The 25,909-nt window shown below is 52.3% G+C and overlaps 1 protein-coding gene across 3 annotated transcripts; it reads right to left on the bottom strand.

Annotated features, from left to right (window-relative positions):
* Nucleotides 1-887: 887 nt before the first annotated feature.
* On the bottom strand, nucleotides 888-25,476 carry HNF4A (hepatocyte nuclear factor 4 alpha). Of its 3 annotated transcripts, none has more exons than XM_059037813.1 (10): nucleotides 25,362-25,476; nucleotides 21,314-21,488; nucleotides 20,106-20,200; nucleotides 14,519-14,625; nucleotides 13,673-13,828; nucleotides 9,564-9,651; nucleotides 8,501-8,656; nucleotides 5,392-5,628; nucleotides 2,110-2,232; nucleotides 888-1,030 (listed from the first exon to the last, which is right to left on the bottom strand). In XM_059037813.1, exons 1-10 carry the CDS (start codon nucleotides 25,474-25,476, stop codon nucleotides 888-890), a joined length of 1,395 nt encoding a protein of 464 aa, XP_058893796.1. The 3 variants fall into 3 exon arrangements, with proteins under 3 accessions (XP_058893796.1, XP_058893795.1, XP_066870344.1); XM_059037812.2 differs by having other exon boundaries at nucleotides 2,080-2,232; XM_067014243.1 differs by having other exon boundaries at nucleotides 2,080-2,232; nucleotides 5,362-5,628.
* Between the last annotated feature and the right edge of the window lie 433 nt (nucleotides 25,477-25,909).

The raw sequence follows: 25,909 nt of genomic DNA on the forward strand, positions 1-25,909 counted from the left end.
CTGTTTGCTCTTCTTCGCAACGTCCTGTCTCATCTGCTCCACCAGCTGGAATCCAGCCCTTCCTTAAAGGCCTGGCGCATAGTCTAGCCCTTGCCGCCTTCTCTGCCCACTCCAGCCCTCCCCCCAGCTCCCCCCAGCAGCGTCCATCCTGGACTGTTCTCTCATTTCGGGCCACCTGTAGGCATCATCACTCTGACTCAAGGGCTCCCCTCAAACCCCTGAAGAAGGAAAGAGCCGGGGGTTAGAGGAGAAATGGCGCCTCCCTTCTCGACAATCTCCTACACTGCGCCTAGCTCCAGTCCGTGCTTTTAAAATGTTCCCGGGATGACTGGGGGAGTTGTTTGCAAGTCTTCCTCAGCCTCTGGCGAGGTGGCTTTGGAGACGTCAGGATGGCTGAGGAAGGTGACAGTGGCGGTTAGGACAGCAGAACAGGGATGGGTAAGGTGCCACCATCTGACCCGGCCTAGAAGGGCTCTGTGTCTGACAGTGTGGCAGTACTAGGGACGAAGTACCAATCTGAGTGCGGAGGGAGCCACATTTAAGCAAGGTCTCGTGTCGTCTCCAGGCAGCAATCCTTCGGGGGTGAAGAAGTTGGGGTGAAGGATAAGGGGAAGGCAGTGGCTTCGGCAGGAGAAAAGTTGTCCAAGACAGCGGAGGATGTTTCAGCTGGGGTCTCCCCGAGTCACAGCCCCGTCACCGGAGCGGGTAGTGAAGGGGTGGCAGTGCGATGTGGCCCGTAGCCCAAGTTCTAGGGCCCTCGCCCTTTCCATTACTGCTCTGGGACTGGCCCTGTTGTCACAGCTTTCTTCACTGTGACCAAGTGACCATCAGGGGCTCTCTGAGGGGGCCGGGGGGGGCCGGCAGAGCCCCCTGCCCCTAGTGACTTGCTAGATGACTTCCTGCTTGGTGATGGTTGGCTGTGGGATTGCAGAGGGGGGCTTGACGATCGTGGCGATGGCTCCTGGCAGGAGCTTGTAGGGCTCAGACCCCGAGCCACCTGGCGGCGAGGGCTGTGGAGTCTCAGGGGTGGCTGGAGGGACAGAGAGACAGACAGGGGCTGCTGAGAATGCCAGCCCTTTGGGGAGTAAACGAAGAGTCCTGGGAAAGTTCGTCCCCCTCTCTGAGACTTAGTTTCCTCTACTACAAAATGAGAGAATTAGACTAGATTCTCTCTAAGGTCTCCTACAGCCCAAACCTTCTGAGTCCCAGATCACCAAGTCTAAGTTTCACGAGGTCTGGAAGGCTGTGGCTGGGTCAGGTTCTGCGGTCAGAACCTTTTGCCCAAGTTCCCCATAGCCTCCATCTCTTCCACCATTGGAGATGGAGACTTCGGCTGCTGCGCTCAAACCAGGGCCCAAGTTGGCTCTCCCTATGGACAATGGGACGTGTGACAGGAACATCCTTTCTTGGAGAAAAGGAACAGCGGTAGATGAGACCCAAGGGTCTGGCTAACTGGCTCAAACAATGCCATTTCTTTGATCTTTAGGCAGCTGCGTAATAGGAACGAATGGCCCCAGCCCCATTACCAGCTCAGAAAATAATTTTAACTATGACCCGCTTGACTAACTTTATTCAATGGCCAGCTTTCCCAAAGAACAATCTCAATGAAATGTAACCTCATTTTAGTGGACCACCTCATCCCAATGATAATCTTACTCTTTGAAGAACTTTGCCCAACGACCAACTCACTCTTGCAAGAGTTCACCTCAGAGGACAATCTAGCCCAGTGGAGGTTCTCATCCAATGAACAGTCCCACCCAACTGTCTAATGGATAGCCTCACCCAATCGGGCAGTCTTACTTCAGTGAACGATTTTACCTAGCGGACAATGGAATTCTCACCCAATGGACATCCTCACCCAGTGGATTGCCTTATCCCAAGGGCCGCTTCATTCGGTGGACACTGTCAATCACCTCACTGAACAAACAGCCTTCACAATGGACGGTCTCACCCCTCATTCCCTACCCTGGAGCACAGAGAACTGTTTAATCCTATTTCCCGTCTTCTAGACCCGACCTTCTCCAGACTCCCTCTGAGGCCCCAACCTCACCCCTTCCTGGGTAAAGCCCAATTGCCCACCTGCCTGCCCCCTGGGTCGGGGCCACTCACACATCTGTCCGTTGCTGAGGTGAGCAGGCATCGTGTTGGCAACAATGACGTTGGTGCCCATGTGTTCCTGCATCAGGTGGGGGTGCAGGGGGTGATGGGCATGAGGTGCATCACTGGAGGACCCTGCAGGTAGAAGGGGTGCTCAGTGAGGATGAAGAGTCCGGGACAAAGTCCATGGGCCCTGAGGCACCATCTTCCTCAAGTGCAGCCGATCAACCCGCCCGTCCAATACTGACGGTGCCTGTTGGGTTCCTATTTCCATCTTAGTAAACTGGGGCTTCCGTTCCTATCCACAGGCTTCATGAAGGTATGGAGAGGACACAAAAACCAAGAGAGTAGAGTGATTTGAAAGAAACAAGGAGCATCTAAAGAAGCTGTGAGATCATTTAAATATTGCAGCAAGCAGTGTACTGATTACATGTTAATATAATGGATTCAATCAATGGCTGTCAAAGCTCCTTGGTGTGCAAGTCCTTCAACCATTTGGTCCCAACTCACCTTGAAGCCTCATCCCCTACATCTGAAGCCCAGATGACCTACTTATAGCATCGATGTGTCCCCTGTACTGTCCTAGCTCTGTGCTTTTGCTCCTGCATCACTTCCACTAAAGATGCCTTCTACCTCCCCTTCCCCCGCTCCCCCAATATCCCTAAGTCCAAATTCCAGCTCACATATTTCCTCCTTTGGGAAGCCTCTCCTGATTCTCCCCCATCCAGTAGTAAGTAAACCTCTCCTTCCTTGGAATTCCCATGTCATTTATCTGTAACCCATATTTTGGGAACAATCACTTCTGTCTGTGAGCATTACAATTACAGGTGTAGTTTTCTTCTCTCTTTGAGGTCCTAGCAGAGTGTCTGGAACCCAGTAACTGCTTCAAAAACTGTGTCAGAGGATGACAGTACCATATATATAAGGTTTGGTAATAGGCTATGTTCACTAATATGACAATGATGGAATTTTAGGCCTTGCAAGGGGACTCTAAAGTATACCTGTTTCAATGATAGCTATCAATTATTGAGCACCTATTATGTACCAGGTACTATTTTATAGCACTTTTCATGTTTGACATAATTTAATCCCCACAACAATCCTGTACAGTGGGTACCATTATTAACCCATTCTACAGATGAGATTATAGGACCTGAAGAGATTAATTATCTTACTCATGTTTATCTGGCAACAGAACATAAGCTCCTTCCTGATCCTGATCTCAGTGACACCCGATTCATTATGACCCCATATTCACAGGGTCAAAGTGAGAATGAAATGAGTCACCATATGACAGTGGTTCTCAGCTGGGGGTGATTTTGGTCCCGCAGGGGACCTTTGAAAATATCTGAATATTTGTCACCACTGAAGGAGTGATACTGGCATATCTTGGGTAGAGGCCAAGCATGTGGTTAAACAAGGTACAGAAGAGCCCCCTCAGCAAAGAATTGTCCAGTCCCAAGTATCCGCTGAGGTTGAGAAACCTCGTCCTTGGCCATCACCAGTAACTATGTCGCCTCCAAAATCTTAAGTTCAATCATCTTCACTTAGACCCTGCTGCCTCTTACCTTTCCAGCTCACTTCCTCTAGTACCATCACTGCAAAAATTCTTGGGCCCTATTGAGGCTGTCCTTTCACTGACCCCCACTTTTCACTATTGTCACCCATCCATAATTCCTCTTAGTTCAGCCAAGATTCCATGGCCCATCATTATGATCACTCCCTTGCCATCATCCTCAGCTATCTCCCAGGTCCCCTTCTTAGCAAAACATTTTCAAAGGGCAGTATACTCTTGCTATCTCCACTTCTCCACTTTCCAACTCACTCACTCTGTAATACCCGCTCCCCTGCCTCAAATCTGGTTTCCTTTCCCACGGTCTTCTGACACTGCTCTCAACACAATCGCCAAGAGCCTCCTTCTCCCTCCTGTGGAATCTAACAACGTGAAATGTTCTGTCCCCACTAAAACACACTCTTCTCTTGGATTCTGGGACTCTCCCTGGCTTTTCTCCTATCCCCCTGGCTAGTCTTCCTCTATCTCCGTCTTTGGCACCTAGTTTCTGGTACACCACGCAGCTGCCTCTCATCCTCACCTTTGGGCTTGTTTCAGCAACAGAGTCAAACATCTGCCTCCTGGATAACTCAACCCGGATATCTAACAGTCGTCTCAAGCTTAACTAAAGTCTAAAATGGATCCCTCACCACCACCACCATCCCCAGCCTCCAGCTCTTTTTTCTCAGTCTTCCCCATCTCAGTAAATTACTCCACCACCATTCCCGTTCCTCCAAGCAAACATGTAGGTTTCATCCTTGACCCTTTGCCTTCCCCTCACCGCCCCCATCGGATCAATCAGCAAATCCTGTGGGTTCTTCCCCCAAATAGATGTTCAAGTTCACCTATGCTGATCAATTTCCAGCCATGCCTTAGTCCTAGCCTCCTTGTCCTTCCCCTGACTGGAGACAGTGACATTTCTCAGGGGTCTCCTGTCTCCACTTTGCTCCCCTGAAATTCACTTTCTACCCAACAATCAGGATAGTTTGTTTAAAACATTGGTCTGATTTTTCAGTCTTCTTGTAAGAGTAGTGATGAGAATACAATGCAGATTTCTGACCATAGCCTCGAAGACATTGTTTATGATTTGGTTTCGGGTCAATCTCCACCATCATCTCATGTAACTCTTCCCGTCTCACAACCTTTATCTTTCTTGAAGACACAAGCCTCTCCTGCTTCAGGGCCTTTTGCACTACATCTCTTGGAATGTTTCTCTCTTGGCTTTTAAATGTTCTCTTTCCTTCCATCAGGTCCGTGGCATAAAAGTCACCACTTCAGCGAAGTCTCCCTTGGCCAACCTATCTAAAGAGGCCCCTTTTCAGTTATACTCGATCATATTACCTGGTTATTTCAAAATCTGTAGTTGCCCTCTTTATTATATATTTGATAATCATGTTTCCATGAGCCTTTATACACAATGGCAGGCACACGCACACTCATACACACACACTCACACACAACCTCCAAGAGGACAGAGTCTTGTTCTCTGCTGAAACTCCAGCACTTAGAACAGTGACTGGAACATGCTAGCTTCCCAGCACCTGAATTAACAGACCATTATCCCCATTTTCCTGATGAGGAAACTGAGGCTCAGGTAGGTAAAGGGATTTGCCGAAAGCTACAGAGTGAGGAAGTGATGGAGCTGAGGGGTGAACTCAGGTCTGCCTGAGGCTTGTCTCTTGGAGAGGCCCCCCCACCCCAGCCCCGCCCACCTCTCATCCCTTCCTGGGCCGGACACCGACCTCCCAGCAGCATCTCCTGCAGCAGGTTGTCGATCTTGGCCATGCCAAAGAGCTTGATGAACTGGATCTGCTCGATCATCTGCCAGGTGATGCTCTGTAGGGTAGGCAGCAGCAGCAGCAGCTCGCCGAAGCGGCCGCGTGAGTCGTACTGGCGGTCGTTGATGTAGTCCTCCAGGCTCACCTGCACCTGGGAACGCAGCCTCTTGATCTTGCCCGGGTCGCTCAGCCCCTTGGCATCTGCAACGGGATAGCTTGTGCAAGGGAGGCAGTGGGGGCCACCTGGAGCATCTGGGGAGGTGGGACCCAGATGTCCCCTTACTCCTGGGGCCCTGATATGGGGGGCCGCATGGCCCAAGGGCACATAGGGAGTCCCCAGCAGCGCTGGGGCAAGGATTCACGGTCCTCAAGAACCAGAGTGCACTAATGCAAGCTGTAGCTTCCTGGACTCAGGCAGAGAAAGGCTTCTGTCACATTTCCTAAGATGCAGAACTGGGAGAAAGGAGTGGAAGATGGGGGGCAGGACTTCAGGAACACACCCAAGAGGGTACCTTGCAACCGTCTCATCTTAAAGATGGGGAAACCGAGGCACGGAACAAGGAAAGGACTTGGCCCAAGCCACACAGCCGCTTGTTGGCAGATCCATGATGTGAATTAGGGCTCCTGACTCCCAGGTAAAGTCCCACCATCCAGACCTCAGCACACACTGCTTCTGCTGCCTTAGAATAGTTCTCCCCTCTTCTCTGCTCCCTTGCCTGTGTCGTCTTGGGGTCTCATTTTAGTTTACACTTCCTTCAGGAAGCTGTCGCCATTCCGCCCTCCAAAGTCTGCACTCTCAGTGTCCATGGTGTCCTCAAATTTCTGTGGCTCTTCCATCACTACTGAGCACACAGAATGTAATTGTCTCTTCCACTAGACTGAGAGCTCTGTACAGGCAGGCATACGTCTCTTTTGTCTTTTTTTTTTTTTTTTTTGCGGTACGCGGGCCTCTCACTGCTGTGGCCTCTCCCGCTGCGGAGCACAGCCTCCGGACGCGCAGGCTCAGCGGCCATGGCTCACGGGCCCAGCCGCTCCGCGGCACGTGGGATCTTCCTGAACCGGGGCATGAACCCGTGTCCCCTGCATCGGCAGGCGGACTCTCAACCACTGCGCCACCAGGGAAGCCCTCCCTCTTTTGTCTTTTAAAACCCACCACTTAGCACCATGTGTTGTCAATATTTGTTGAATAGATAATTAGATGAGACGATGGGTACATGGACGGAAGGATGAATGAATGAATGAAAAAAAAAATCAATGGATACATTCTAGATCCTTAATTAAGAAGGTGATTCAAGTGGTCATACAATAGTTAATCTCAACCGTCATGGAGGTAATACATTTATTTCCTCTTTTATGGATAAAGTAAGCAGCAGAAAGAGAACTTCACCCACATTTCCAGTCCAGGGCTTTCTCTTCTGGGCCACGTTTGGGTATTCTTTCATTCAGTCAATAAATACTTATTGAGCACCACCCACGTGCCCGGCCCTGTCCTAGGTCACCTGCCTGTCCAAGCCAGGTTGCTGACCCTGACTCAGCTTCAGTAATCCTGCACATTTTACTGAGCAGTTACTATCCATCTGGCTCCGGGCCAAGCACCACAGGGGATGCAGCCTGGGCCAGGCTCTCGAAGAAACTAGAACTAGAAATCTCACCCCCTCAAGAAACGGGGAATAGCGTGTGGTAGGTAGGAACATGGGCTTGAGAGCTGGATAGTCTGAAGTTTAAATCCAAGCTCTGCCATTTCCTGGTTGTGTGACCTTCGGCAAGTTAATCGATCTCCCTGTGCCTCCGTTTTCTTATCTGCAAAATAGTGATAATAACAATTCCTACCTCACAAGGAAGAAAGTGAGATCATCCACAGGGAGCGCTTAGAACGGAGCCTTAGTGAGCACCCCATAAACAGTGCTCATTTCCTCTTTATCACTATTTTTACTAGAGGTGATCTCCATGCAAGGAGGGCCTGGCGCTAACAGCATTTGGCACACAGTAGGTCCTCTCTAACATGGAAGGAGGGAAGGAGGCCAGCAGGCTTTTGCAGCGCAGGCACCCATCTTGACATTGGGAAATGAAATCACACTTTGCACAAAGACACAACAACTACAGCAGCGTTGTATAAGAGTGCAGGTGGAAAGTCAGTAGATGGAATGGGGAGAGTGGGGTGCATTATCTTTTTTTTTGCGGTACGCGGGCCTCTCACTGTTGTGGCCTCTCCCGTCGCGGAGCACAGGCTCCGGACGCGCAGGCTCAGCAGCCACGACTCATGGGCCCAGCCGCTCCGCGGCATGTGGGATCTTCCCGGACCGGGGCACGAACCCGCGTCCCCCGCATCGGCAGGCGGACTCTCAACCACTGCGCCACCAGGGAAGCCCCATGGGTGCATTATCTTTATCCTGCTAAAGAAGGGTTAGGAGATACTGCCTACAGGTAATGGGACAAGAAATAAAAGCATAAGCACAGGACGTTATAAAGGCGAACAGTAGAGACACTGAAATGGCAAGAAAAATAGATTAGGAGGTTGGGGGAGAAAAGATGGGAGTGGTGATAGAGAAGAGTGCAATCCTCAACTATCACAAGAGGAAAAATATGTTCTAAAATGGATAAACCAAGAAATAGAAGGGTTAGCATTTTATTTAGAGCTGGAGAGGTAACTGCCAGAAGAAACAGTAAAAAAAAAATTGGAAATGGCTCCCCCGTGGGGAGTAGGCTTTGGACAGAAAAAGTGTGGTGGGGAAAATGACTTCCATTTTAAGTGTGTGTAAATATTATTTTGATAAAAATTGTTTTGAGGGAAAGAAAAGAAGGATGGTAGGAGGTAAGGAGCAGAAAGCAGGGAGGAAAGAAGGGTAAAGTGGGAAAGAAAAAAACCGAGCCTCTGGAGTCAGTGCACCCTATCAAGTCATTTCAGCCCTTTGAGCCTTGATTTTCCTCATTTGTTAAATGGAGCTAATAGAAATGGCCTCTCCTGGTTGATGTACTAAAGAGACGAGGTGGTAAACTCAGGGTACATAACCCAGTAGGAGAAGTGTGACAGAGGGTCTGGAGCATCAGGGGAGAGTGGAGGCGTGGGCTGTACCTGGGTCAAAGAAGATGATGGCTTTGAGGCAGGCGTACTCGTTGTCATCGATCTGCAGCTCCTGAAAGGGCAGCACCAGCTCATCCAGGATGCGCACGGATACACGGCTCATCTCTGCCAGCTCTGGGCAGTGCCGAGGGACGATGTAGTCATTGCCTGGATGGGTTGGGAAGGAGAGGGGATGGGGAAGCCACCTGGGTGTACCCCTCTCCCCTAGCTTTGGACAAGCCCTGCCATTGGCAGTTATAATGCAGCTGGTGCCCATGGGAGGAGGGGGCCGTGGGGATTGTCATGCCCATTTTACAGATGAGGAAGCTGAGGCCCAGATTAAAGGAATGAGTTGCTTGCAGCCACTGGACTGGGCCTGGAGCCTGACTGCCTTGGACCCCTTTCACAGCACCCAAGCTCCATTCTTCAACATGACAACAGACCCACAACACATTAAATGCTTAATGATGACATTAAAGGGCCACTTGGGAGGCATAAAAGCACCAAGGATAAGGGCTCAGATTCTGGAACTAGACTGCCTGGGTTGAGTCCTGCTTCTACCACTGACTAGCCAGATATATTTGGGTAAATCATTTTCTGTGCCTCAGTTTTTCCATCTATAAAATGGGAATAAATTACAGAGCTTACCTCATATGGTCGTCATATTAAAGGAGTAAGTATTTGTAAAGTACTCAGACTAGGGCTCATGGTGCGCCCTATATAAGCATTTAAAATAATAAACAAACATGCTATGAAGGCATAGGTGACACAGGCTGGTGGTTTGTGGCATTCTTGGATGTCTTTCGCTCCTACTCCAGAAAGTACATCAGAATGCACAGGTTATTCCAGGGCTAACCCTGACTGTGCTCTAACGTGCATGCTGGGGAATTTAATTCTTCGAGTCCACATTTCTTTGCATCTGAGTGGGGTATCCAGTTGAGAATACTGAGGACAGGACCATTTCTGATCTTTCTCCCTCACTCCTGCACACTACCATGGAAATCTCCCGCGCCCGGTGTGCTCCTTGCTGGGCACACCCTCTGCAGAGCCCTGGCTGGGCAGGCAGTATCCTCACCTAGAAGCAGAACGTCCTTGAACACCATGGAGCGCTTGGTGGCTCCGAGCAGCAGGTGCTCGCCAGCATGGGCTCTGAGCAGGGCCACCTAGAAGAGAGAAGGGATGGCGTCCGGTGTCCACACCCCTGGGAAGGTGTCCGCACCCCTGGGAAGGCTGCTCCCGGCCAAGTCAATGACCCTAGGCGAGTCAGCTTAATGCTCTCCTTGCCTTTACCTGCCTGAATTATAAAATGGGTATCAGCAAACTGCTGCCTTGGGACTTCCCTGGCAGTCCAGTGGTTAAGACTCTGCACTTCCACTGCAGGGGGTATGGGTTCAATCCCTGGTCAGGGAACTAAGATCCCACATGCTGTGCAGTGCGGTCAAAAAAAACCAAAAGGGCTTCCCTGGTGGTGCAGTGGTTGAGAGTCCGCCTGCCGATGCAGGGGACATGGGTTCGTGCCCCGGTCCAGGAAGATCCCACATGCCGCGGAGCAGCCGGGCCCATGAGCCATGGCCGCTGAGCCTGCGCGTCCGGAGCCTGTGCTCCGCAACGGGAGAGGCCACAACAGTGAGAGGCCCGTGTACCGCAAAAAAAAAAAAAAAAAAGAAAAGAAAAAAAAAAGAAAAGAAAACTGGTGCCTTCCTCCCATAACAGCTAAAACTGCCTGGAAGGGTAAAGAACATGTGCTCAGAGCCAGGAGACCAAATGCTGAGTCTGTCCTTGAATTGCTGTGTCCAGGGTAGCAGCTGCTCCCCTCTGGGCCTCATCTGCATGGCTGGTAAAACTATAACAACTGGGTATGTGGGGTTTTTTTTAGCAGAGACTTAAAGGCTTTCATCAGACTCTCAAGAGGGTCTACAAACCCAAAAAGTTCTATAACTTTTAGAGCTTTTTCCGGGGTCCTGAATTCCTACCCATGGATCAGCTATGAAAGATTATGAAGACTGTTTTGTAAAAACGCAGATTCTTAGGCCCTTCTGCCAGAGACGTTGATTCTGTATGTCTGGGGGGGGGGGGCAAGAATCTGAAATTAACAAGCTCCTTGGTTGATTCTGATGCACCATTGTTTTTGGGAAATCATTGCTGCAGAAGATCTCCAGGGCATCCACCCACTTGATGCTGGAAGATTCTAGATTCTGAGACAGTGTTATAAGAATCTGGACATGGATGTTGCTTCCCGAGGCAAAGGTGTGAGCACTGGTCCTTGGCAGGGGATCCGCTTGACCGACCCCTTCCCTACAGAGAGGACAGGGAGGCCTTGGGAGACTGAAGTCTGAGGTGGGAGCCCTGCCAGCGCACAGGAGGACATTGCTTGCCCTTTCAGAACCACCTGCTTCAGTGCTTGCATGAGGACCAAAGGATGGGGCTGGTCAAACAGTAGCAGGCTGGTAGCCTCAAGGATCTTATCTGCAAGGTTGGGTTAGGGAGTTTGGAGGTTTTTTAGCAGGCTAAACTAGGAAGCAAAAATGCTTTTATTCATTCATTCATTGGACTGCTCATTCCTGTAGTCAAATGTTGAGTGTCTACTAAGTACCAGACACTTGTTTGGGGACACAATGGTGAAAGGAAAGGAAAGAAGGGAGGGAGGAGGAGAAAGAAAGAAGGAAGGAAGGGAGGGAGGGAGGGAAGGAAGGGAGGGAGGGAGAGAGAGAAAAAATAGATTGATGGACGGAGGGAAGGAAGAAGAAAGGAACGTGAGGGTCATGTGATAGAGAGCAATGGGGCAAGAGGAACTGCATTGGATGAGGAGATCATAAAAGGCCTCTCTAAGGAGGGGAAGTTGTTCTAAGGCATGGAGGATACCTGGCACATAGTAAGCATTTGATAAATATTTGTTTGAATGAGGCAGGAAGGAATAGGTGAATGGATGAGCCAACGACTTAACATCCTCTCCAGATCGAGCCCCTCCTACAGCCATGCCCTTACCTCATCTGTCCCCCCACGGTTAAGCCTGGTGAGGGTGACAGGAAAAGAGGAGAAATGGCAAACAGCCTTGGAGGCGAGAGCTCCCTCTCCACGACCAGGGCAAAAGGAAGCCAAAGGATGCTGATTATCGAGCACTTCCTCTATGCCAGGCACCACGCGGGACTTCCGTCACTTACCCCAGTGCCTTTGCAATCAAGAGGCAGAAGACCTGGATTCACACCCTGTGGCTGCCTTGTTCTGTGACCCTGGGCACGTCGCCCTTTCTCTCCAAGCCTTAGTCCCCTCATCCAATGCTACCCAGCCTTCTAGGTTTCAATGGGTTGATGTTCCAAGACAAACCAAGAAGCAAACGAACTTGGAAGGTGGTTCCTGGGGCAGTGTCGACAGACAGTGCCCCCATTTCTCCCAGGTGTGCTTCACCCATCATGGGCGAGATGAGCTCCTTATACGCCATGAATGGGGAGCTGGGAACCCTCCCAGCCCTGGGTCTAGCCCCCTAACATGGTGGCTGTTCTGGGGGCGGGCAGGCAGGGAGGTGGTGATGTTAATGATTATTCTGTGTTACTGGCCACCCATCACTGCTCTCTGAGAATGCTCTGAGCCCCAGCCAGGAAGGTTTGGGTGGGAAATCGAGGTTAACAATTGCTTAGCTTGGGGGGGATCTTGTTGCCCTGTTGAGCCCCTGGGAAGGAACAGGAGGGATTAAACATTAATGCAGACTCTCCAGCAGAGGGGACCAGGGCCAGAACATGAGGAACAGGGGAAAAGGCAGGGGCAGCTCGGCCAAGATCCCTGTCTTGTCATCCCTTCCAAAGCAGAGAGGAATCCATGTGAGAGGGCGTCTGATCCAGCCCCCATACGAGGGTGAGGACCAGCCAAACGAGGGTTTTCAGAGCGTGTCCCACCAGGTGATACGAACGTACTCCAGGAGAGCCCTAGGCTTCCCAAAGTTCCATAGCTGCCTTGCCTGAGGACTTCTCAGAAACTTTCATAGACTGACATGTGCTGCCAATCTCTTGTGCAAATGTGCAAAACAGAGAAGCAAATGCACCAGGAGCCGGTACCAGGAACACTCTCCATTGGTGTCCCTCAACTTCCCTTGGAGCTGAGAAGGTGACCCAGTCCAGCTCCTCTTTCCCAAACAGGGAAAGTGTCTGCAGAGGCCTCGGGGATGCCCTGGGCAGGCGCTACCATTTACAGTATCTCAGAAACTCAATTGTCCTCAGCCCCTGCCCCTTCAGCCCCCCTTTCCCCCGGGGACATTTCTTGGTATTCCAAAGAAGGTACTTTGGGAAATAAAACGCTGAGTTAAACCATCTTGGTGGGACACAAGGAAGAAACTGACAGTTAGGGAGGTCCGCTGTGGCCTGGGACTGTGTAGGTGCCCCATTAAATGATTTATGCTTTTCAAATGGTAAGTGGGAGATTGGGACAGACATGTACACACTACTATACATAAAATAGATAACTAATAAGGAACTACTGTAAGGTACAGGGAACTCTACTCAATACTCTGTAATGGTCTATATGGGAAAAGAATCTAAAAAAAAAGTGCATATATGTATATGTATAACTGATTCACTTTGCTGTACACCGAACTAACACAACATTGTAAATCAACCACACTCCAATAAAAATTTTTTTTAAATGGCCATGTCCTCAATCCTCCCAACAGCTTTCTGAAGTGGATATTACAATTCCCACTTTACAGATAAGAAAATGGAGGCTCAGAGAGAGAAAGTAATTTGTCCAGGATCACACAGAGAACCTATCTTAGAGCAAGGGCTCAAGCCCAAACCTCCTGATTCCTGCCCCTGAGCCCCTACCAACATCCTCCCCAGGAGAGCTGCCTGGGGGCAGTGGTGCAGCGGCTAGTAGCCTGGACTTTGAAGCTTGTCTGCCTGTTCTAATACCAGCTGTGTTGGATACTAGCTGTGTGATCTTGAGTAAGTTACTTAACCTCTCTGTGCCCCGGTTTCCTCACCTATAAGATGGTTATAATAGCACTGATCCCCTAGGGTTTTTGGAAGGATTAAATGAGCTAATATTTATAAAGTGATTTAAACAGCTCCAGGCACACATGAGCACTATGTATGTTTGTTAAATAAAATCAAACCAGTCCAAGGCTATAACCCAGGTGGGCCAGCAGGACCCACCTGCCCAGGGCGCGCACTGCCTGCAGACCGTGTTCACTCTCACCTGGTCGTCCAGGGGGAGCTCGCAGAAAGCTGGGATGTACTTGGCCCACTCGACAAGCACCAGCAGCTGCTCTTTCATGGATTCACACACATCCGCGATGCTGGCGATCTTCTTTGCCCGAATGTCACCATTGATTCCAGAGACAGGGGAGGTGATCTGGGGGAGATGAAGGAAAATGCTGGGGATGGCCGGGCCCTCCTTATATTCTCTGTCCCCTGCACAGAGCCCCTGCCCCGGCGAGTTCTCCTGTCTGGAAAAGGGGAGCTGGACTGTGGGTGCCTTCTCAGCTCTGAAGGAAGCTCAGGGAAAACCGGAAAGGGAGGATGCTGAGGAGGCAGTTACGGGGGAAGAAGCTCTCTCTGGGCCTTTATCTGCTGCCTGCCCCATGCGCCCTCCTCCACCAGCTCCTTTGAACCCCAAGGAGTCCCTCAGCCCTAGAGAAGCAGAGCAAAAATCCTCATCCTCATCGGATAAGTGGAGAAACCACTGCCCAGAGAAGTGCTGTGACTTGCCCAAGGTCACACAGCAAGGGGTTGGCTGAGCCCCATGTGCTACTCTGTCCACTTGTCCACTCCTCTTTTCTCTCAGGGCTAAGCTGATCTCAGGCCCTCAGCGAGAGAGAAAACTGCTTGCCTTGCAGAATGCAGGCCCCACAGGGCCCCTGAGTGCCGGCTGTGGGTCTTTGCTACTAAACCGGCTGAGTGACCCTGGACTCAGTTTCCCTTCTGCGATAGCTGAGGACCCTCCCATCTGCTGCTCCAGGGCCTGGCTGGGGAGGTCAGGGGTGGAGTTGAGATTCCTCTTTGGGGTGAGGGATCCCCAGGTGGGTGGAGGGTCCCCCGGTACCTGCTGGGACAGGACCTCGGCCTGCAGGAGCGCGTTGATGGAGGGCAGGCTGCTGTCCTCGTAGCTCGACCTGCGAGTGCTGATCCGGTCCCGTTCATTCTGGACGGCTGTGAGGAGGCAGAGAGAGGTGGGGGTGGGGGGCTCCCATGACATGAGGGTTGGCTGAGGAGCAAGGGGAGGTGGCTGAACCCAGAGGGAAGGACTGCAAGGCTGGCCTGGAACAAAGGAAACAGGGTTGTAGGTGGGAGTTGCGGAGGTGCTGGGGAGTGTCCAGGGGTCAGAGCCCAGATCAGCATGTGGGAATGGGGGGAGATGGGTCCTGGCCCAGCTTGTGGGAGAACTTGCCAAGCGCCACAACTGCCCCGCACACAGCTGGGTGGCTGTAGGAGTGATCCAGCCGTCACTGGAGGCATGCAAGGTCGTGATGACTTGGCAGAGGGCTGAAGGTGGGTCTTGAACTTTGAAGAGGGAAAAGAATCTAAGTGATTCTTTGACAGGCTTTCAAGACGACAGACTTTCAAGCTCTGTTTTGGAAAATGGTCCCTTTCTTTCCAGATGAGAGTGTATAAAACAAGCAAAATGAATGGCTCTGGCTGACGGAGATGGTCAGGGATTCCTGAGTGTGGAGGCAAAAGGCCTGGACAAGGGGATCTGGAGGCCCCACCTGCCCTGGTGGTCTCAGCCACCAGCAGGAAGTGCATGTGCTCTAGATAAACCTCTCAGGAGCAGCTCGGGAAAGCTCTGGCTCCCTCCTGACCAACTGTGGGGCTCCCTGCCAGGAACTCAGAGATCCAGGGCCTCCGTCCACCAGGGCCTCACACCCCCGAGCATCCCCATCCTGGCCTAAGATGTAAGATGGCCCTTCTGCTTCCCTGGCCTGGTCCTTGGAGTCCGGGAGGCCTCACGGTGGAATGTTTTTGAAGCTGGAAGGAGGGAGGACGAGGCGGCAGGAGACCTGGGTTCCTGTCGGGACTCATCCCTCACTCTCCATGTGCTGGCGGGGGTCACATCCTCTCTCTGGGCCTCAGTTTCCCCATCTATAAGCTTTTCCCTCCAAACCTGCCCCTCGGAGTCTTTCCCATCTCAGGGACAGGCAGGTTCATTCTTCCTCCCAGCCTGGGAGTCTCACTATACGCCTTTGTTCTCACTACCCCGTCGGCTCACACTCCAAATTCCATCAGAAAGCTTTGCAAGATCCATGTGTGGCTCCCACTCTGGGCTGGGCCCTGGGGTAGTTCGGACCCTCCTCACTGGTCACTTTGCTTCTGGCCTTGCCCCTGCAGTCTGTGCACCTCTCGAAAGACAAAGGGATCCCCTAAAACCCAACTCAGGTCATATGCCTCCACTGCTCAAAACCGGGACCTCCCCATCATACCCGGAGTAAAGAGACAATGGCTCACGATGGTCCCGTCTCTCCCATCTCGCTTTTATTCTCTCTGCCTGTCAAACCTGCCTCCCCGCTGTTCTGGGACTCACTCGGCCACTCTCCCTCAAAGCCTTCGCCGCTGCTGTTCCCCCTGCCTGGAATTCTCTTCCCCCTGCAGCTAAGCTGCTGCTTCTTCATTTACTCATGTCTCTGTGCAAATATCACCGTCTCAGAGACACCTGCTCTGACCATCCTGTCTGATGTGGTATCCCTCCCGCAGGCGCTGCCCTTTCTCCAGCCTTATTTTTCTTCTTGGTACTTACTCTCTGTTTCTTTCTTCACTCTCTGTCTCCCTAAGAGAAGAAAAACTCCAGAAAGCCAGAACACCATCCCTATTGTCCGCTGCTGTAGCCCCAACAAGTAGAACAGAGCCTGGCGCACAGTAGGTGCTCAATAAATACCTGTTGAGCGGCTGAAAGAAGGCGCAGGATGAGACAAGCTCTGAGTCTTGGGCACATCCTGTGCCCCGTTTCTCAATGGAACATTGACATTCCCGCTATTCAACTCTCTCCTGATTTCACACATTGTTGAAATCAGAGAATGAAAGTCAGATAGTGTACAGGAAGCCCGGGAATTTAGTGGGATATGATAGAGGTCCCAAGGTAAGAAATCTCCTCTCCCCAGACCCACCATCCTGGATGGACGTCAGCTCCCAGCACTGCTGCCCTGCCCGAGTCCCGCCCCGCCCGTGACACCCCTCCCATGGCTACCGGCCCGCACCCACCAGGGCGCCAAGTGGCGGCCTAAGAAAAGGGCTGCTGTCAGCAGCTGGGGATTGGGCTTCTCAAGGTTAGGCCGGTGTTATCAGTGCCCAGCGCGAGCTCAGTCACGGAATGATGTTTTCCAAATGTTTGCTCAGTATTAGCAGGGTCGGGGACCTAAGGTAACTTCTATTGAATATTAACCGGCCCGGGCAGAGGCGGAGAGGAGGACCAGCCTGTCTTCCGAGAGAACCCCTGAGTCGGGGTGTAGGGGGGGTGCTGGGCCGGGGTTCCCAGGAAGGGCCTATCAGACGGCCCCTGGCCTACCGCCAGCTTGCACCTCCTGCACCCCTGGCTCTGCATCCTGGGCTGGATTTCTGATGCCAGGAGTCAGACATTTGTCCTGGGTCTGCTAGCAGGGGCCCAGGCAGGTGTAGGTTTAGAGGAAGAAATTTGAGACTGGCTGTTGACCCCACTGATTCCCCAGATGTCTTGCCAGAGTCTTTGTTCTTTCAGGGAACCCACTTCTGACCACCCCGGAATAGCCTCTGGCCAAACTTAGAAGACTTTGAGATGTAGAGCCCTTCCCTGTGGTCGAGAGGAAGTTTCAAGAATCTAGACGGAGAAGGTGCCTCCCAAGGCCATCACTACTAGTTTTCATCCAAGGACCTGGGTGTCTGCTCAACTCTGGGGAGCCTGAGCTCTAGTCCTGCCTTCCCCCACCCCCGACCCAATCACATCACCCCTCTGGCCTCAACTTCCGCATCTGTAAAATGGGGAGGGGGTAGATCTGATGACTTCGTATACACCTGACTGGTCTATAAATGCTACGTTTGCAGCCCATACCTTCTCGTCCTCAGGGACAACTTTTGAGTTTTAATCCCTGGATCTTCCTAAGGCCATCGAGGAAGGGAAATAAAAATTGGTCCCAACTCTCCTGATCACCGGGGCTTCCACCAAGAATCTCTCTTGGCTTTGAGACCCTCCCACCAGGCCAAGGAGGGGGGTTGGGACTATAAGACTTAGGTAGAGCTAGTAATGTCCTGACTTCCCAGAACTTGACCACAGTGGCAATAGAACACGTTGCTACCCTGGCCCGTTCTCAAAGCAACCAAGCAACTGCATGTGTCATGATCTCCTGGTTAACCCAAGCATGTAAACAAGCACCAACCTTTACTAGCCCACACTCACTTGCCATTGGTCGATTCTCCTATCCTCCTGCAGTAACGCCACTTTCTCCAAGACAAGAAGCCATTTGCTATTCTCTAGGCTAAGCTTGGGCAGAATGGCCGGGGGCTCTCCCTCCCCTTCCAGGAGCCAGGATCCCGGCCTGCTGCCTCTGTGGCAGCTCATTGGGAGGATCAGGGAACAAACACACATGTCCTGCTGGGCAGTATGTACTTGTACAGGTAGATCCGTGGGCGTAAAGCTAGACTCACAGAGCTGGAAGGGTTCATTACCCACCCCTGTCACTTTATAGATGTGAACACTGGAGCCCAGGTGGGGCAGAAACTTCCTCGAAGTGACACGTCAAAATGACTCTGAATGTTTAACAAGAGACATCTATAAAGATCACCCAGATGCAGGACCAGGCTACCTGCAGCCTAGGAAGGTAGCCATCTGCTCAGGTGCCAACCTTTCTCCCACCTGCCTGTCACAAGGCCTGGAATTTTAACATGAGAGATTCATTCTCTCAAACCTAAAATCTTAGGCTGTCGGGGTGATAGAATCACTGGCTCTTAGAGCCCTAGACTGTTTGGCTCTTAGACTATAGCTCTCAACCTTTTTCTTGCCTCCAGCTGTTCAAACATGCCTCATATTCCCATTCATAACATTTCTTTCTTTCTTCTTCTTCTTCTTCTTTTTTTTTTTTTTTTGGCCACGCTGCGCAGCAAGTGGGATCTTAGTTCCCCGACCAGGGATCGAACCTGCACCCCTGCACTGGAAGCACAGAGTCTTAACCACTAGACCACCAGGGCAGTCCCCCACTCATAACATTTCTCATTCCACAAAGTCGTTCTCAAGTTCAAGGTGAGAGTAGCTCAATCCCATTGATAACTGGGTAGGGGAGAGCAGGGGGGCATCTGCCTTTTGAAAAAGGCCCTCCTGGACTTTGAGGATAACTGAGGTCTGGATGAGAACTGTGTTGCTGCGAGCCGCAAGGGGCCTTGGAGGCCACGCACTCCTTCATCAGGATCGCAGGCCCCGGTTTCCCAGCAGGGCTAGTGAACTCTAAGGGCTCTGTAGGGATGAGACCCAGAAGCTGTTTCCCAGGGAGGGAGAAGAGAAAACAGGGGCTCAGAGGTAGAGTCGGGGAGGGGAGACAAGCAAAGCGAAGTTCCCGTCCTTCTCAGCCTGCCCGGGGAAGGCTGGGTCCCAGGATCCTGCTGCGGGGTAGGGTGGGGTGGGGTGTGTGTGTTTGTACAGAACTAGACCAAGGGTTTTGGCTGCTGTGCCACAGATAGCTGCGGGCTGGAAGTGAAGGTCTGGGAGCCAGTCCCAGGGCTGGGAAAAGTGAGCTGAGCAGAGAAGGAGACAAAGAGATTTGAAAATGAGCTCAAGTTACCCAGAGAAGCGGTTAAAAGATGTTTGCCTCCTGAGCTGAGGCTGAAAAACTTTTAAACGTTCCTGGGGTCCGGAGGGCACAGTAGGCAGCATTGAGGTATCGTCCAAACAGCAATGAACTCGCGTCCAAAGCTCTGGGTTCAAACCTCGGAGCTTGTCTGACCAGCTGCGGGGCCTTGGGCAAGCTGCTGAACCATCCTGGGCCTCAGTTCCCTCGGCCATGAAAAGCAGGAAGGATAATAGTGCCACACGGGGCTGTCACGAGAATGAAAGGAACTATCAACCGTGGGAACGCCCAGCCAGGGGATTGGTATCTGCTGGTGGCAGGAGGCCAGGGAGACCGGAATAAACATTGTGGCCCAGCGTCCCCGTCCTCCTCCACCCAGGATGAGTCTGGGGTCTTGTTCCCTCTTCCTGGAATGGGAGGACGTTGGCTCACCTGATGCCCGAGAAGGAAGATTAAGAAACTGCTTGGGGAGGAAGCTCAGGTCCAGAACTCTCCCACCCCCGCCCCCATTCCCATTTGCTTAGTCTGGGTGGTGGGTCCGTGGATGTTCGTAGTGCTATTCTCTACACTTTTCCTAATGTTTGAAATAGTATATTAAGAAAAAACACCCAACTCGGCCGCCTTGTGTTGGTAAAGGCAGGCCGGGGTGGTGGCGCTGGGAACCTGAGTAGCTGAAAGTGGGAGCTTATCTCTTGGAATCTTTCTCAAGACCAAGCCCAGCCCCTCCCTATGGTCAGATTTTCAGGCCCTCCCTCCTCTCAGCCATTAGCCAGTCACCCTGGGGCCTGTCACCGAGTCATAAAGTTGTAGCCGCAGTTGTAAATGGCTGCCGGGAGCTTGTGGGTGCAGGTGGGACAGTGGGGTGGCAGGGGGAGGGTCGAGGCTCACCTTCCTTCTTCATGCCAGCCCGGAAGCACTTCTTGAGCCTGCAGTAGCGGCACTGGTTCCTCTTGTCTTTGTCCACCACGCACTGCCGGCTAAATCTGGGGAGGGCTTTGGATGGTTGGGTAGAGAAGAGACAGCCTTCCCCCTCCCAGGTCTGAACCAGGATCCTGGCCATCTGGTTGACCTCCAGCCTCTTTGTTCAAACCTTTCAACCCAGGAGTTCTTCTGCTAACCAACCAGCAGCTGGAAAGGCGCTCTGGACTCTCTGAGAGCCCAACCCTGTCCCGCTAAACATGGGGAAACTGAGGCTCAGAGAGGTGACAGATGGCCTCAGATCACTCAGCTGCAAGTACAAGGCACTGCTATTTCCAGCATATCCTATAAAATCCCAGAGCCCAGAGTGGGCTCCTGATTGTGGATCAGTGTCAGTACTTGGTCCACATAAGCCACATTCTCGGGGGGGGTGGGGGGTGGATATGGAATAGAGGCAGTACCCACAGTGGTTATGGGTGGGACCCTGAGTGTCAATCTGGGCTCTGACATTGCTTCAAGCTGGGTGACCTTGGGCAAATTCCTAGTCCTCTCCAAGCCACAGCTTCCTCATCTATAAAATGAGAATAATAATAGTAACGACCACAGAGGGGTGTTGACAGGTGAAAATGAGATAATTACCTTAATGAGGCTCAGCACACAATCTGTTCATAGTAAGGGCTCTAACTGACAGCTACCATTATTTTATTATTGTTGTTCCCCAGAATGTGAGAGCTTTGAAGGAGGGATCTCCCAGGCCTTGAGAGAGGTGGAAAGGCTGGGGCCAATCCTCTATTTGCCCCAGAAAAAGCACCAGAGTGGGGGATGGTCCTCATCCTCTGAGGCTTCAGAGGTTTGATCCTAAACCACATGGGTCCCCATTTGCTAAACGGGAAAAATAACAATGAGCTTCTGGGAACAGTTAATACAGGCAAAGACTTAGTATGGTGCCTGGCACATAGTAAGTACTCAATAAATGTCAGTCGATGGCTTTATGGTCAATAAATGAAGTTTCTAGAATAGATGTTCCCATCTGGATCTGCAAGGACTAAGAGATCAGAGGAGGCTTGAAGGGCTTGAAGGGCAGATGCCTCTGGGACCTATTCAGAGAGAGGACAGACCTGGGGGGACATTAGCCCAAGCGCACCCATTTCCCAGCTGGAGAAATCAAGGTTCCTCACCTGCAGGAGTACATGTGGTTCTTTCTTACACTCCTCCGGAAGAAGCCCTTGCAGCCGTCACAGCTTGAGGCACCATAGTGCTTGCCTGTGGCCCGGTCCCCACAGATGGCACACAGGGCGCTGACACCCAGGCTGTTGGGTGCGTTGAGGTTGGCACCTTCTGATGGGGATGTGTCTGCACCACAAAGGAAAAGTGAGGACACAGGAGGGGCAGAAAGTCACCTCCCGGAGGCCCTGCTCTCCTGGTGGTTTAGATTCAGAAACTGATATGAGCATTGTGGGGATCTCCCCAGGGCTTCAGCCTCAGCTACACCCAGGTGCTGTTATACTCCCTCCAAGAACTTGAGCAAGTTCCTCGCCATTTTGCAACCCCCATCTTGCATCTATAACTTAGGGATGGTTGTGACACTGACTTCACAGAGTTGTTTGCAAAGGTCTGCTCCTCCCCATCGTGGAGACCGCTAGCCCCAGCTTTTCTCTGGGAAGGAACGAAAACCTGGCTGTCTTCTAGGATGCAGCCAACCCTTGTAGACCCTGATTGGCTGGGTGGAGGGGACCGTGGGAGGGGCAAATATTCCCCCCGCATCTGCCCAGAACCAGGTCCTGCTCCTCATTCCTCACTGAGTGAACAGGTCTGGGTGGCTCTCAGCTTGGTACCCAGGGGCCCTGAAACTCTCCCAGGGAACAGGAAGACATACATCAAGGACAGTGGCTCGTTTGCCCTCCTGGGAGGATCATGGCAAGGATCTGAGCACCTCATAGCAAAAGCTACTGCATCTATGTAAATGTGAAGAGGGGAATAAGAGGCAGGTGGCTGGGGTCCTGGGTACTAGTACTGCTACCAACATGCTTGTGGCCTTGGGACAAGCTCCTTTTCCTTGCTTCAGTTTCCCCTGGGCCTCAGTTTCCCTAACTGCAAAGAGGGGCAGTTTGACTGGTCCAGTTGTTTTCAATTTTTTTTTAACTTTCAGCAGCTGAACCCTCTTTTTTGTAAGCAAATCGTCCACCAAGGATAGACCTCTTAGAGAAGATGACAAACACTATCGACCATCTCCCCAGAAAAATGCCCTACATACACACATCACACAAAGTCATACACACACGTGTTTTCATAGAAACCCTGAATCCAATCTTGAATTACTAGGGAACGTCTAGCTGAGAACTGGAGAGGGATATAGTGCTGTAGTTAAGAGCACAACCTCTATAGCCCTTCTGCCAAGTTTAAATCCTAGCTTGCCCACCTCTTAGCCGTGTGACCTTGGCTGCATTAATTTACCTCTCTGTGCCTTCATTTCCTCACGTGTAAAACGGGGAACACGATAATCCCTAGGTCTGTTACGAAGATTCAGTGAATCAGTATATGTGAAGTGCTTGGCACATAACAAGCACCATATCAGTGTCTGTGAAATGAAAACTTTTCTACAGAAGAAAATTCCGGGAGCAGATGACTTCCAGCCTCCAAGCACAAGTGGACATCTCATTGCTGCCGTGGCCTAGCTGAACATCACCTAGACTCCCGAGGGTGCACAGGAGTGCGGCCCCCTCCACTTGGTGAATTATTCCTGGAGATGGGGATAATTGTTAAGCTGCGTTGGTGCCCTTTCTCCCTCAGCCTTGCCTCCTCCAACCCCCGGGAGAGCTGACCCCACAACTCAGGCGGAGGCTGGGGGAAGGGGCTCCCATATCCTGGGCAGGATAGGCTGGGTGATGCCAAGTATATCACCCCACTCCCAGGGTCAGCTGATGGCTCCCATTCTCCAGGTGAGAACATCAAGGCTCGGAGAGGACAGGACTTGCCCAGAATCATCACATTGCTGTTAAGTAGAGGAACCAGATTTATGGTCCAGGTGTGAGGGCCAGTGCTGGCCTCTGGCCAGTGCTGTCCTTATTGGGGTGTCTGCTGGGGCCTCTGATAAACAAGGACTTCTGCCACTTCTGAATCAAGAGTGGGAGGCAGGTAGGGAGCTATCTTTGGAGCCTTCAAGCCTCCAGCCCAGGACGTATGCAAAAGGTAACCCCAACTCTCAGCCCACTTCAGACTCCAAGGGAGAACGTAGACTCTTCTTAGAGATGCTCAGAGTTCCTGAGACGACTCATGCGGGGCCAGGACCAGTTACCAGCGCTAAGCACTCAGGTGCCTTATCTTATTGGATCCTCTGGTTAGCCCTGGGAGGCAGGTGCTATGATTTACTCCCATTTTACAGATGAGAAAACTGAGGCTCAGAGAGAGGAAAATGGCTTGGCAAGTTCACACAGGTAGGAAGGATTTATGCCAGAATTTGAGCCCCGATCTTTCTGGCTCCAGGGCTGGAGGCTGTCCTGTCTTCAGAACAGCCGGTAAGGAGTCTGGCCTCTGTCTCAGGAACACACCGTTCTCGGGAGCTGGAGATGTATGCTTTGAAGGGGTGATGGGGGCAGCCCAGGGCTGGGTGGTGACCAGGTGTGGCAGCACACACTATCCCTCTGGGGTCACACAGACCCTGCCTAGTGCAGCAGCTTCTTGTTGACCATTTTCTGTGTGTTCTCCCCTCAGTTCCCTCACGTGATCCCCAGACACTCCTAAAAGCCGGCCGGCCAGCAGGCCTCAGGTGACTAAGCCCATTTTGTAGAATATACAGAGGCCAGGAGAGGGGAGGTGACATGCCCAAGGTCACACAGTGAGTGAATGGTAGGAGCAGGCGAGCAGCTGGTAAGACTGACCACGGGCAGGGCAGACACCTCTCTCTGGCTGAGCGGAGTTGACCCAAGTTCTACAGACCTCAGCTGAAGTCGCGGAGCCATGGAAGGAAGGCAGGTGGAAGGCCAACCTTGGCCAGCTGCCCCCTCTCCTCTGAGGCTGGCCTTCGACGACCAGTCAGGTCCTGGCATCCTGGCTTCCAGGCCTCCTCCCTTCCCCCCATCTCTTTATGCAGGAGACCACCCCCCCCACCTTCAAATGTGCTCTAGGTGATATGGGAGCGTATGTATAAACCTGGGGAGAGACACGCAGGCAACACAATCTGCTCTGAGACCAATGGACTTGTTGCTGGTGTGAATCGCACTTGTCGAATGGCAACCCTGAACATCACGTGTACACAATCACATGTGCTCTGGACCCCCAAGGGCAGGGATGCACACACATACACAAGCAGGTATAAACAGGGGCCCGAGCCAGGATGCCCAAACGGGACATATACACCCAGGAAGCTTGGGGCACACAAACCAATCCACATCCACAGACCACGTGTGCAAACATCCACAGACACACGTACACACACTCATCACCGCTCACGGACATAAGCGAGACAAACACAGGCATCCCTAGAGACACCAACAAACACGGACCCACTCGGTGAACAAACGCAACTAGAAATAAGACGCAGAACACGCGCACACAGACAGGCGGACACAAACATGCGAGTGGATTCCCGGAAACACACGTTTGCAACACACTGCCACCTGCCCACACGCGTACACGGAAACTCACGCACGCACGCCAAGAGCACGCACACGGCAACGCACTGCTCATCCGCGTCTCATTTAGCAAAAGCTCCCTGAGAACTCCATTTTCTCTAAGTGGGGCGTTCACCCCAGGAAAGTCCCAAAGATGCCCTGCAACGCAGCTGTGCCTCCATCCACCGTCCCCAAGGACAGGACATACCTTTCCATCTCTCTGGACCTAGGCCCAAGGGGTTCAAGAAGGGGCCACGTTGGACCAGTTACTGGGGCTGGACGCCAAGAGGAAGCTCCCCATCAAGTCCCCGCTCCCAGTGACATGCTGAGCGGGGACAGCTTTGGTGACAGGGACCACAGGGGCCTGGCAGGAATACCTGGGACCTACTTTTGCTGAAGATTGGCCCTTGCAGCACCCCCCAACCCAGAATACCTCTCTGGTCACTGTACCTGGGCACATCTGCTCCACCTGGCAACACCTGTGCTCCCACCTGTGGGACCAACGTGCTAATCTATCATTCTCCTCCCAGTCCCAGATTGAGTGCTGAAGACTCGCTCCGTACCTGGGCACACCTGCCCCCACCTGGCACACCTGGGCACACCTGCCCCCACCTACCATTGCCCATTGTCAACACCTGCACATTCTCAAACTCCAGGGTGGTGTAGGCTGGGTCCAGCGCAGCACTGTAGTCGGCCATGTCCATGTCGACAAGGGTTTTGGAGAGTCGCATCCTCCCCTCTTCACACCTCGGCCACCTGCCCTGCCCAGGATGTCCACCCCGAAGGCTCTGGGCCGAGCCCCAGCCCCCGCCCTCCGCCCTCCCACCGCCTCTTCCCAGGTGCCCTCTCTGCCTTCCTGCGTTTCAAACCGTCCTCTGGGAGGATCTGCCGGGAGTCTTGGCCTAGCCCCTGCGAAGGGGTGGAGGCTCTGCCGGGGAGGGTTGGGGGTTAATGGTTAATCAGCTCCCCCACTGGTGGACCAGCTGGGCGGGGCCACAGGGATTTGGCTGTTTGTTGGTTTCTGGCTGAACCCCCCGGAGTGCTATTACAACGGACGGGGCCCCAACTCCCCTGCATTGGGTTATCAATTCTGTAAGATGGGTACACCGATTCACCAGCCTCCATTTGACCCTGACTCAGCCACCCTCCAAGTCACTGTCACCC

The sequence above is a fragment of the Kogia breviceps genome, chromosome 14, assembly GCF_026419965.1.
Source record: "Kogia breviceps isolate mKogBre1 chromosome 14, mKogBre1 haplotype 1, whole genome shotgun sequence".
Taxonomy (NCBI): domain Eukaryota; kingdom Metazoa; phylum Chordata; class Mammalia; order Artiodactyla; family Physeteridae; genus Kogia; species Kogia breviceps.

Coding starts and splice junctions, on each gene's coding strand:
- HNF4A (XM_067014243.1), bottom strand. CDS start 25,476: ATGCGACTCTCCAAAACCCTTGTCGACATGGACATGGCCGACTACAGT. Junction 21,489..25,361: donor GGTGTTGACAATGGGCAATG/GTAGGTGGGGGC, acceptor TTTGTGGTGCAG/ACACATCCCCATCAGAAGGT. Junction 8,657..9,563: donor CAAGGACGTTCTGCTTCTAG/GTGAGGATACTG, acceptor CAACCCATCCAG/GCAATGACTACATCGTCCCT.